This window comes from Coturnix japonica, chromosome 5 (genome assembly GCF_001577835.2).
Source record: "Coturnix japonica isolate 7356 chromosome 5, Coturnix japonica 2.1, whole genome shotgun sequence".
NCBI classification, from domain to species: domain Eukaryota; kingdom Metazoa; phylum Chordata; class Aves; order Galliformes; family Phasianidae; genus Coturnix; species Coturnix japonica.
Window position 1 is genome coordinate 39376921 of NC_029520.1, and position 13165 is coordinate 39390085.

Consider the following 13165-nt stretch of genomic DNA (forward strand, 5'->3'; position numbering starts at 1 on the left):
ACAGACTATAGTCTATAAATCACTCATGTTGCAGCTTGGACACCTCTCAGGGCCTGTGTCCTTCAGTGGTCTGTTCATGGGCAAGGGCTGCCCTTAAGATAGAGGAGCTAAGCAGCAGAAGTGCCTCACAGAAGTCCCTTGGGCTGCTCACACTGCCTTGCAGCTTGCCAGAGCCATTCTGACAAACTGTGTAACCTGTGGTGAAAACAAGGATGTTCAATGCTGGTGATAGGACAGGTGTTCGCCTAAGTGGCTGATTGTTTGTGTGCTTTCTCAATACCCAAATGAGCAATCAGCACCTTGTGTTAATTGACAATAACGTGAAATTTGCCACTTGAGACCGTTTTGCCCACAACAGACGAAATTTGAGGCTGCACAAAAAGCGACAAAGTAGCACTGCCGGGGTTTGGCTTGCCTTGTGTGGAAGGCCTGGGGCAAACATCTTGGGTCCTCCTGCAGCCCCCTGAAATAAGCCTCTGTTTAGAAGCTGGAACCTCTGTTGTGCTATGGGAGGCAGGTATCTCCTATATGGCATTTCTCTGCGTGTCCTGAGGTGCTGCAGGTCACGAGGCCGTGGGCACCATGCAGCACAATGGTGGCCGGGCTGGCAGTAGGAGGGGAGCCAAGATGGCGTGGAGCAGAGATATGTGTATTGTCTTCACCAGTCTCCTCTCAGTCTGAGCTTTTTGTTCCTCACCTTCAATCTGTTGCTGCCACAGCAGATGCTGAGAATACAAAAGGAAACTTGTGCAGCTCTAAGTAGTGGCAGGAAAAATTTTTGTTAGACAAAAGCATTCTTCTCAGGCTCTTTACAAGTTAAATCCACATCTTCATAGAGCCCACATTGAAACACCAACACCTGGGGAACAGTTTATAAGATTTTGCTCTTCAGATTTGCTTTAACCGGGGAAAGCTACAAGGCCACTGCTATTCCTTTGAATCCTTTATTGTTTGCCTTCTGAAGAGATGACTTGTTTGCTGTTTCCCCTGCTCCAGCCTCACGTTGGCTGGTAGAGCCATGCAGATGCATTGAGTGGCCTGGGTGTACAGCACTGATCCCTGTGGCAGATTATTCCTACTGCAGTTAAAAATATGGGTAACATCCCACTGGGACTAGAAGTACTTAAAAATGAAGCAATTCATTTGTGGGGAAAAAAAAACCCAATGCTGTTTTTCCTCTATAATACCTGAGTGTATTTTGAAGACAACACTCACAAAACTACAACTGTTCAATTGATGCAACTCAGTAATTTTTATTGCAACTGGAAGACAATACATCACAGAAACTTTATGGTAGGTTTTGGGAAAGTGTTATTTACAATAATAATTGATGAAGTAGTTTGTCTTTGGCAATATGATTACACATCAAGAAAATGTAAAATGCAAGTATGCCTCTAAATCAACATTTTCATATTCCCTAAAGATCAGCTGATTGCACTTGTCTTCGGACTGCTCATTTAGGTAAACACAAATACAACTTAACATCACTGTTCATTCCCCATCACAGTTTGTATTTTAATATTGATGAAATCGGCAGTTTCAGACGCCAAGTACAGGAAAAAAAAATTGGCTTATCGCTGTACTAAATTAACATATTGGCCAGTTAAGGTCCTGTGACCCTCAAGCATCGATATTAAATCTCTTGGTCTTTTGATTGCTTTATCACTTTTTTTTTTTCTTTTTTTTTCTGTAAAACAAAATATTTCAGAAATTACAGATCAGAGTATAAAAAAAATGTACAAGTCCATAATGCTTTTCATACACACACAAATCATTCCCCCCGACATTTTACATCATGGCAGTTTTAAGTAGTGAGTGTGAATGATGCAGGCATGGAACTGGTTATCAGGTACAGGTATTACTTTCAATTGTCATCCCACACACATAATGAAAAACATACAATGCTCTGTGAACTTAAACATGTACTGAAGTTCAATGGTTAATCTGAAAGAAAACAAATGTCTTGGGATTTTAGGCCAGAGTAAAGAGATTCCCATTTCTAGATATTGGCCGTCCCAGAACGCAACACGTAATTCTGGCACAAGTTGCAGCCATCCCTTAAGCCCTCAGACGATGAACTCTCAGACTGCTGGCCTGATCCAACGGGCAATGAAATCAAGTGAAAAACTGAAACAGAAACGCCTCCCACTGTCCGTGAGAGGCTGCTCCATCAGGCCCGTTTCCCCTTTTTGTAGAAGGAAACGTGATACAGTAGAAAAACCATTATGTAGCTTCAGATAAATACTTCTTGTTTCAATGCTAAACAAAAACAAAACCCAAGCTCCCCAAACCGGGAAAGGCTACTTATTAGAACAGCTCAAGGTGACCTTTAGATCGTTTCTGGTTTTAAATGTACACCAGCAAAATACAGCACCATAGACACATTAGGTTGAGACTTTTTTTGGTCAGTGAAGCTAGTACTTGTTGGCTGAACTGTGGAAGAATTGTAAGGTTGTGTACATGATAAAGCAACCCAGCTGACAAGTCTCTGCTTAATTCAAGAATAACCAGTACTAGAAGTAAAAATGCAAAAAAGAAGAAAAAAAAACCCTAATAAACCACCATAATTAATACTTTCTAAATAAAAGGGGATTAGCAGATGAATTCACAAATGTATGCAGATTTATACAGAACACCGAATGTTGTGTGTAAATCCTTATAAACTCCAGCTTAAAACAGAAACACACAAACGTATAGTTTGACTTACACATTCCATTTCAAAGGAAAAGAGACATCATTACAACTCGGTAACTGTGCTAAATGCAATAGAAACCAAACAGAAATTCAAAGTTTGGCAGATAACTAAGAAGAGGGTTATCACTTAGGTTATATAGCAAAGTGTTGATGTATATTACATAGAGTAGTATAAATAATAAAAAAGTATTATTTAAATTAGATCACAGTGCTGCATTATGTGCATAACAGTGTTTGATATATTACTGGAGGGCCGTGAAGAACACTACTAAAACTTAACTGGTCAGACAGTCAACACTGATATTCTGTTACAATCAAGAGGATGTATGGTTCAAATGCTCGTTCGGTGGCAAAGTCAAGAAGAAGTTTTAAAACCATTTCCTATAAAGCATGCCCGCGAGCTGTTGGAGCAGCTCACTGTGTGGCACACTCCAAGGAATGTCTGCATTCTCCATGAAGTGAAGTAAATTGCATTGCATCTGGAATTGTAAATGCATTCTCTCTGTACTTTAATCCTGGAGCACAGGAAAGCAACGTTTTAAAAAACTACTTGGGCCAGATCAAAGGAAAAATGGTAATAATAAAACTGTATGGATTTTCAAGAACACTTGGGTGTCCGCAGCTCTGCTGACTGCAAAGGAGACCAGACACCCAGAGGCTCCAGGAAATCCCAGACTGTGCATATCTACACATTTAGATACAGAAATACTTCCAGAAAAATCTTGATGATTTGGCTATGGAGAAAATGGCCATTTTTATCCATGGTGCCGTTTGGCACACAACTTAGTATGTTCAAGTACGTTGACACCCCTCTACCTCACTCTGGTAAAGAATGCAGCCCACAGGGTTTCCTTGTATCTTTTGCAAAGGTAGACAGTAATTCACTTGAACATTGGAAGCTCATGCACCTCCTTTGGGATTCTTTTCTCCCATTTTAAGACAGGAGTCAGCCTATGGACGTCACTTGAATTACCAGAGAGAATACAGTCACAGGCTAGTTCTGTGGTCCTAAACAGCATGCCTCATTTCTCTGCAAAGCTCTGCTGATCTTGACAGAACTACTGCTGGTTTTACCAGAAGTTCAGCATCAAAATGCTTTCAGAAACAGCTACGGGATGTTGTATTAAAGCTGTTCAAGAACTGTGCCTAAATTTCTAAGTGCAGGCAAAAATCTGCATCAAAATGACTTCCCACGAGAACATCCAACTGCTTGCAGCATGCAAACGTCACCAACAGATTTCACCTCCCTGCAGACTCCCGTGAAATCTGCTTGTGGCATTAGCTCTGGACTGCAAGAGCTTCTCCCTGCAGAGGGTATATTCCAAGGGAGCTCCTGGTGAAGTCTGAGTGACCCTTACAACACACGTCCATACGAAACTTGCCACTAAATGCTTGCTGACCTACCAGGATTCCTCTAGTCCCCACCTGTTCTGGAGAACCATTAATTTGGCAATACTGATAAGAGTGAGGAAACAGAAAGTTGAGAGATTCTATGACTTCTCACCCCCAAATGGCTTAATAAAGAAAGGAAACAAGCAAAACCCAACCACCGCATGTCTGGCAAGTGAGAGAGCTTGTAATACAGTGCAATTACCACTCAGTTTTGGCATGACTCACTGAAAGGAGAGACAATTGGGTTGAGGAGATGACTTTTTGTTTGTTTGTTTTCTGGAAAAAAAACAAACACTCAATTCCTGTTAAAAATAGAATAATAATAATAATAACAGATGGAACTTTTCTGATGGCTGAAGCTGCCATTTTTAGCTGGCCACAGAAATGTTTCAAAAGGTGACTCATAAATATTTTATACAAGCCCAAATCATCTGCTCGTCAATAGTCAGAGGAAGCATCGATAAAAGACAAGTTCGTTTTCAACTCCAGAAATCATCTGTTGATGACATCAGCACTCAGCCAAACTGTGAACTCCTCAACAGATCGAATGAGGAGGAACACATTTCACATGAAAGCAGACACCTGCCAACAGTTTACATTTACCAGCAAGTATAAAAGGAAGGTGTTGAAGTCTTAGATAGATTAAATATGTGTATACTTATAAAGATAACCTGCTTAATTAGATATTTATGCAAAATGACCAATTTCTAAGGTAATATAATACTAGTGGTAATTATATATTTAGCCACAAAGAGTCCACATTAATGAATGGTACTTGCTGCGCAGCAGACACTCATCTTGTTTGCACTGATGTACTGCAGTCAGTAAAAATGCTTTGGAATTAGTGTTGTGACTGGGCAGGATCTGGCCACCAGCAGACAACCACATTGCTCTCTCTGGAGGAAAGAAATGGCAGAGCCCCATTTTCAGTGCATTTTCTGCTATGAATTTGACTTCTAAATGTTGCTTTCTGATATACATTAAAAGACCTCCTTGGTGGAACATTAATGCATTAATGAGCAAAGGTGGTGGCAAGCTGGTACTGCACTGCTTTGTATTTCAAATGATTGCTCTCAAAGTTCATAAAACAATGAAGAACCAAATTCTCCTGTGCAGGACTGTGTGGTTCAATGCCTGTGCACTCTGCCTGCAGACAGAGTGGCCTGGGACTGTCCCATTCTGATCACACTGAGAGGGCTCTGTCGAAAAGGGAAGATATGGCTCATCCATCTCCGTGCTCCACGGCCAACAGAAAACATTGTTTTCCCCAACTTTATCTCAAAGGCTGTTGGCAGCCAACAGGTTTCATACCTGCGTACTCCAATTGTAATACACTGGCCATCAGCCCTTCATGCCTCAGCCCCAGGACCAGTAAACAGGAGAGCACAGAGCTGCTCCTTGCACCATCCTTGGCTCTCTCCTTCCTTATCTGCATAGCTGGCAATTGTGCTGGGCTCCAGCAGCTGTCAGACAACCCTTGACAAGGCAGGTCCTGGATCCCAGGGCACACTGAGTGAGATGGGAGGAGAGGCACAATTTTGGTGCACCGCCCCCAGCGTGGCCCTGTTCTTTGTATTACAAAACATCTGTGGAGCATGAGACGGCTGCCAGATCCAGCCCAGCCGACCCATTGGTCTTTCCACTTCCTAACTGCATATACACCAAATGCAACTCTCCTTTCACTCCACTGAGCGGGAAGTCAGATTCTTCCCTAACTCACTCTTCAGGAACTAGATCCACCTTAAGTGGTGCTGCTGACTGGAACAGTTTTGGGGATACAAACCTGTATTCTTTAACAGAAACCATTTCATTCTGTTAAGTGGCAGGGTTTTCCAGTCCCTGGGGTTTCCTCCTTGTCCCTAAGATATTCTTTATGGAACGTTTTCATGCCAAACTGACAAATCCAGGTGAGAGAGACTGTATTATCTATTTCACGGCTTCCCTCCTCTGCACGGATCTCCAATCTAAGAATCACCGTGCCAGGAGAGAAGCCCTATACCTGAATCACACCCTCTGTTGCACTGTTTTTTTTCTCGGGACACCTCAATAAGGCTCTTAAGAACTTCATTTTCTCACGGCAAATTAGCAAAGCTATTTTCATGTCTACTTATTCCTGAATCAAATCAGAGAGTTCTCCTCAATTAATCTCCCATTATTCTCTTGATTCTGTCATACACACTCACTACTAAACTTGCCCTCAGATTATTGCGTCATGTTACACATGTACAGACGAAGAAAGGACACACTTTTACTTATTTTTCTTTTTTTTTTCTTTTTTTTTCTTTTTTTTAAAGAGAAGTAGGGAGAGGGGGCTGAATGTGCAGACAAGGCAGTATAATTCAACCATCCAAGCCCTACCAGAGCATGAAGATTTTATTTTTTAATATTGCAGAGTAAGTTTCCCAACAGTCAGTGTTTGTCCCTGAAGAAGGTTAAACCTTAAACACCTGCTTCAAAAAAAAAAAAAAAAAAGAAAGAAAACCATAAAAATAAAAATTAAAATAAAAATAATAAAAAAAAATCCACAACGAAACAACCCAACGACAAAAAAAAAAAGAACCAAAATGAAACAAAAAAGAAAATAAACCAACCAAACTCTAAGCCTAAGGGCTTAAAAATTAGAGGCATAGCCTTTTTCTCTATTTTCTATATTTATATGAAAATAATTCATGCTTCATGCTAAATACATTATTTACCTTACAAGACCTCTGTCATCTTTGAATAAAAAAAATGGTTTGCTTTTTGTGTTCCCCCCCTTCCAAAAGGAATCCATGCGGTGTGGATCGTTTTTGTTTTGTTTGTTTTTCCTGCTGGCTACGCTGGTTGAATCTGGAAATCTGTCATTGTTTTTGCACAGATGAATCCTGACCGACAGTAACTGCAACGCTCGCTTCTGAGGGCAGCGTAGGAGCTGTTCTGTTGAACTCAGCTTCACTGATCATCGATATGCTTTCCTGTTGCTTTTGTTTCAATTACAGAATAATACTAATGGCAGGTTTTGTAGCTTCTTCTTTTTTTTTTTTTCCCCCCCCCCCTTCAGTTAGATCAAATATTTGATCCACAGAAAAGGATTCTGATTTATTTTCTTCCTTAATATCTACTGTAATTTCTTAGACTTGATTGCTTTTCACTCAGGCAGTTTAGAAGACACAGCTTGTTTTTCCCTATACTATTATTTTTTGCACGCAGTGCCAATCTTCGGGCTTATGGCTTTTTGAACATTCAGTAAATTTAATATAGAAGACAGAACTCAATGATTAGCTATTAACAGTGCCCCTTCCCATTCCCCCCCCAGCCCCCCGCCATTTCTTTTCATTATTTCACTGAAACTCATTGCATACACAGTTCAAACTTCCCAAAACTTAAAAGTCACCAGTCTTCACGCTATTAGCCACATACAGTACACGAAGCACTACAAGTGCATTACAGTATGCACAGTTGCCACCAGTGGCTGTTCAAAGACTTCTATGGCACGGTGAATCCGAGTGCCATCAGATGGTCTGTGGTTTGGTGTGAGAAGTACACGCCTTCTCCTTCCCCCAAATCTCTTTATTCACATTCACTCACATCCCAATTGTAAGGCCGTTAAAAAAAACTCTTTAAGGGCTAGGCCTGAATGACTACTAAATTATGCAATCTCTTCTAGTGTAAGAGAGATTTCCAAGTGCCCAATCTTATCCCATCACAACAATGTTGATGTCACTGCGTATTCAACCATGCATTTTCTGACAAGCCGGAGAAAGCAATGGCGATTTTGGCTTTTTTTTGTTGCTGTTGTTAACTTTTTGTCTTCGGGTAATGAAAAGCTTTTGTAAATTAGCTGAGTGTCAGTATGAGTTCTATGGCTTCAATCTCCTTTAAAAGTAAAAATCTTAAGGGTCAAAAAAAAAAAAAAAAAAAAAAAAAAAAAAAAAAAAAAAAAAAAAAAAAAAAAAAAAAAAGAAAAAAAAAGAAATAAAACCAAATAGAAAGAAAAACAAAAAAGGAATAATTGCTGATATTGCCACAAATCATTAGAATTCACCTGACGTGCNGATTTTGGCTTTTTTTTGTTGCTGTTGTTAACTTTTTGTCTTCGGGTAATGAAAAGCTTTTGTAAATTAGCTGAGTGTCAGTATGAGTTCTATGGAACCAAAAACCCAACAAACTGGCAAATTATATAATAAGCTGGAAGAGAAAGAGATTTGGAAAAAAAAAAAAAAAAAAAAAAGGAAAAAAAAGGAAAGAAAAAAAAAGAAATAAAACCAAATAGAAAGAAAAACAAAAAAGGAATAATTGCTGATATTGCCACAAATCATTAGAATTCACCTGACGTGCTGAAACAAAACTTTGTAAGTTCAAACAAATCATTGATTTGTTCTAATTTTTTGTGGTTTCCTTTTGCTCTTTCTGCCCCTTTGCCGTCCGATTGGTGATGTTATTCAAACAGGATCGAATTCCCGCTAAATGCAGGAGAGATCCCGCTGCTTCTTTCATCTCCTCATCGTCACTCTCAGGGGGCTTTTCTGTACGTCTCTTTTTAAGAGGCAGTGTGTCACTTGGTACTTTTTTCGCCTTCATTAAATGTTGCCTTTTCTTGTGCTGGGATGCATACCCACTGTCAGCTAAAGAATCCTTGGTCTCCTTCCGATTTTGCTTCTTGTCCTCCTCTTCTGTTTCACTATGGCTCTCGTGGCTCTGGAAGCTGACTTCACTTCCTTCACTGCTGTCTTGGCTACCTTTAGTTGCAAATTCATACTGGTCATCAGCAGAGGAAGAGGAAACGGAGTCACTAGCAGGCGATGTGCTCCTGTGGTTGGAAGATTTGGCACTGCTGTAGTTGTGATCCTCCTTCGGGTCGCCGCTAACAACTGGAGAGCCACACGACTGTTCGCTTTCTGTCCGCATCCGGCAGTTTGTTATCCCATTCCTGGAAAAGCAAGTGGAAGTTGTTGTAAAAACCACAGGGAAGTAAACCTTGCTTCAGTGCAAAAGATAATAAGGCAAAAACAACTGTCAGATAATCAAAAGTTATGATTTTTGAAGTAACATCCACAAACGCCGCTTTCAAAGACTGACTTTTTGCAATTGCTTGCAAATTGGACTCTACACATCCATCAAGGCAAAAGATATGTGGCAGTACAAGAGGCAGGAGCAAGGAGGGTGGCCGTAAGAGGTGATGTCTGAGCAGTCCTGATCTGCGTTTTAAAAGAATAACTAAGAAGTTTTATCTACTAGAATTTAAATAAGTTCTGATGAGCTGTATAAATATCCTCCAACCTTTTCAAATGACGCTGCTAAAAACATGGGGAAGAGACACCAACTTCCTGCTGCTCTGCCTTTGCCTCCTCTCACAGACTCTTTCTCAGCTCTGCCATTCCCAGGTAGGAGGATTTCAGCTGCAATCTCTGCAAGGACCAACAAGATACTAAAATGTGCTCAAAAACAAACAGTACCAAAAACTCTAATTTCCCTTTAGAAGTTTTCATTTTCCTCTTAGGCTTTATAGCACTCAACGCGGTGGGAACTACAGCAGCACAATATATTTAAAAATTAATGGTGTCCTCTTCTGCACTGGAAAATATTATAGCATTACCAGTAGCTTCACAACAGAGAACACAATGCTCGCAAGTCAGCTGCAGAAGGGTTTGCTCGTGTGCAGTGTTTAATTCCCACTGAGAAAAGGAGAGGGGATGCTCATCCCTTAGTACAGGCATCATCATTTTCCCTGCCAGTTCACCAGCCTTGAACTCCTCTATCAATAACAACAAAAACCAAAAACAAGCACGGCAGTTTCATCTGTCACATGATAAGCCACTTTAAAATCAGGTCCTGCCACCCTCCAGCTTCACCACAGTGCTTTCATACAATCACAACTGCGTTGGTTAAAAATGCACAATGAGCACAGGTGTTTCTTAACAGAAATGTGACAGTGACCAGACACAGGTCTGCTTTCTTTACAGAATGAACAACAGAGTATTATCCATTTTAGATAGGTATGGCTAAAAGGTGGAAAATACCAGAGAGGTATATAATCCCTCAGTTCCTATTCATCTCAATGCACTTATCTGTGGAGCTTACTGAAGTAAGAAACAGCTTCTGAGAACTGGTGACAGGACAATGCTAAAAGGCAGTGCATTAATCAGTCTCTCCAAATGTTCTTATTTACAGTACTTTCAGATAAATATATGTAACAGAAGGCATAGTTATTAGCAGCCACTTTTGCTCAATAAAATTATTTTCACTTAGATTTTCAAGTAGCTTTATGATCCATAAATTATATACAAAACCCAGAAGGAATACACAATGCTCCTTCAATTATTAATAACTAAATGCAATGTCATTCATGACTGTGCAGCATGCCAGCTGCATTTACTCTGTGATGGTTTCCCACTGCAGGGGTTGTCATTAGAGGATGCCAAATGCTTAAAAGAAGAAATCATCCATACTAAACTAGTTGAAAGGTGAATTTATAACCAACTCCTTAAGATCAGTCATTACAAGGAGGCATGCCATGCATTTTAAGTGACAGATTCTTCATTTTTAGGGTAAATTTACATTTAAAGATGTTCAAAATTATCATAAATTAGCATAAAATTAAAGTTACTTGATTTTATTAGGCAGCTAGTAGTCAGGGCAATGTAGCTCAATAAAAATCACATGCTCCTAGTTCCCCATATAAAACCACCAATAAAATCTTGCTCCAAGGGAAAAAAACACACAGGACAGAATGGGTAGGAATCCAAGTAGAATTCTTATGGATTAGGTTACCAACAAACAGGGCTTCTGACAGATGGGATTTAAATCAAGATGCACATTTTTGTGTTATTAGATCTACCTCTATTTGTTCCCAGAAACTACCAATAAAAGGAAGACAACAGTTCCATGGAGCAGAGCAACCACGTGCCAGAAGACCTCCCTGACTTGCCCCCTCTTTAGTCTAGTGTTTGCTTTTCCATAAAGGGGATCTAATTTGGTTTCAAAAGCTCTGCCCAAGAGACATACTCCAGATCCCAATCCCCTATAAAAACTGAAAAATGGAATGAAAAGGCCCAGGGATTACAGGAGCAATGTCCTGGGGGAAGGTACACTACTGTGTGGTTAGAATCCCACAGGAATGAGATAACAAAAGGGGATGATGGCAAAGAAAGACAGGAAAGGACAAAAAAAAAAAAAAAAGTCACTTTAAAATAAGTGGGAGGAGACAGGAAATAATGCATTTCAAAGGAAGAGAAGCTATGGTGGAACTGGTCAGGAAATGAACAGCATTCGCATCTCAGAAAAATCTTTATGTTTTTCACTTACATTTTGAAAGATTTCCAACCAGTTCTGCTTGGGGAAATAAAAAAGGAAGAGAAAGAAGGTCAAGGAGAGAAGTAGCAAAGGATATCTGCAGAGATGAAAATGAGTTAAACAGGCAGAGCGACTTAGGATATTCATCAGGGCAAAATTCACGTATCCTGAAATTAAATTCATCTGATAGGTAACAGGTCAACGCATAGGAAGAATCAGTTAAAACTGATATTAGTACATAAATAAGAGTTGAGTAAAATATTATCTAAATCATTAATAATCTGCGCATGCTTCTGAGACATTGTCAATCTCCATATGTGCTTTCATCCAGTCACGCACTCAGTAACACATCACTGTGGTGATCTACTAGGTTCAATGCAGATCTTCAGTAGACACAACTCCCCCAGGCTCCAGAGGACAAATTTTGGCCATTTGAATCTATTTTTGCTCAAAATTCTGGTTATAATTCTAACTTTGTCCCTGAAACAACAACAGTTCATCAAAACAGGCACTTGCTCTGATGTTTGGATTAGTATTCAATTATACAGGAGAAGAAAAAATATTTGAGAGTTGTGTGCTTAGTGTAATGGTGAGACACAATTTGAAGCAATACCTTATTATTTCCCCATTTTCTAGTTCAGCACTTCATTTCTACATTTCCAGAAGTGGACATGTTCTCAGATATGCCGCTGTAAGGAAAGGCCATGGGGCAGACTTGGGAGCTTTTCATCCTACAGACTCTTATTTGCTTGAGGGTTCTTTACCACAGTTATACACCTAAAAGTACCACGCACAGATTCTTTTAAGAATATTTCAGTTTGGCTGTGGCACAATTACACAACCCTCAAGGTCTACAGAGATAAGTTGGCCTTTTGAAAGCCTGATTCCATTCCCCTTGTAAATTGATATGAGTTACTAATTTCATCAGGAGTGAAATGGAGCCCACAGGAGCTGGATCTCAATTCAGTAATGAAACAATTGCTTTTGCACAGTGCCACTGCTTCTGCTTTTTAAAGGGGTCTTCCTTGGTCTCTGTTCTGTCTGCAACATGGCGAGAAGCTTGACTGAGAAATACTTACTGTATTCCACATCACAGACAGCTGTATTCCTTTGCTGAACAAAACAAACCTACGTACAGTTTAAATACCAGCTTAATCCCTCCGAACATTTTGGAGTGAGTTTTGAAAGCAGACAGTTAAAAGATATAAAGAAAGCAATGTAGTTTGGTACTGTAAATTGGGTGTATGCATTTTGACAGATTCCAGGTTTGCTAACAGTCTTTTACCATATAGGTAATGTGATTTCAGAGGAAAACTCAGGAGAGTCAGTTTTAGATACAGGTAGTTGAACTGTTATTTATAAACACTACATATCAGCAGATAGGACAATAAGCAAGCATATGGAAGACAAGTGATGCTCACTTGCTGTATGATGAGATTCTATCAGGGGTTACTGAGTTAAAACAAGAAGTCAGTTACACTACTGATGGAAGCTCTTCACAGAGACACTTCACAGAGTAATTGTATGCAAAGAACCATAACAAGCATGAATCATGAACTGCTGGCAGAAAGAGCACTTTGTCAATAGCCACAGAAAATCTGAAGTTCTTTTTGCAGGATAAATAACCATAAGATCCATCTTTGGTTCTTCAGTCATCCCAAGGACAATGCACCCTGCCTGCCGCAGGTGAAAAGGGGAAAGCAATCCAACAAGGATGATGTTGGGTTTGTTAAGCTGATCGTACCAGCAATACACAAGAACGTTAAGAATGTACAGTAAAGAATTTACAAATGGAAATATCTACCAG

The 13165-nt window shown here is 39.9% G+C and overlaps 1 protein-coding gene across 9 annotated transcripts in view; it reads right to left on the reverse strand.

Moving 5' to 3' along the window:
* Positions 1-1228: 1228 nt before the first annotated feature.
* Positions 1229-13165, reverse strand: part of FOXN3 (forkhead box N3) — a 167292-nt gene continuing 155355 nt past the window's right edge. For 6 of the 9 annotated variants that reach the window (XM_015865304.2, XM_032444685.1, XM_015865299.2 and 3 more), the window contains 3 exons: positions 11371-11394; positions 8395-8995; positions 1229-8110 (listed from right to left, as the gene is read on the reverse strand). In XM_015865304.2, coding sequence (XP_015720790.1) covers positions 8446-8995; positions 11371-11394 — 574 coding nt within the window. In that variant the 3' untranslated portion in view covers positions 1229-8110; positions 8395-8445. The remainder of the gene's footprint in view (positions 8111-8394; positions 8996-11370; positions 11395-13165) is intronic. The other 3 variants (XM_015865300.2, XM_015865301.2, XM_015865303.2) reach the window with 1 other exon arrangement.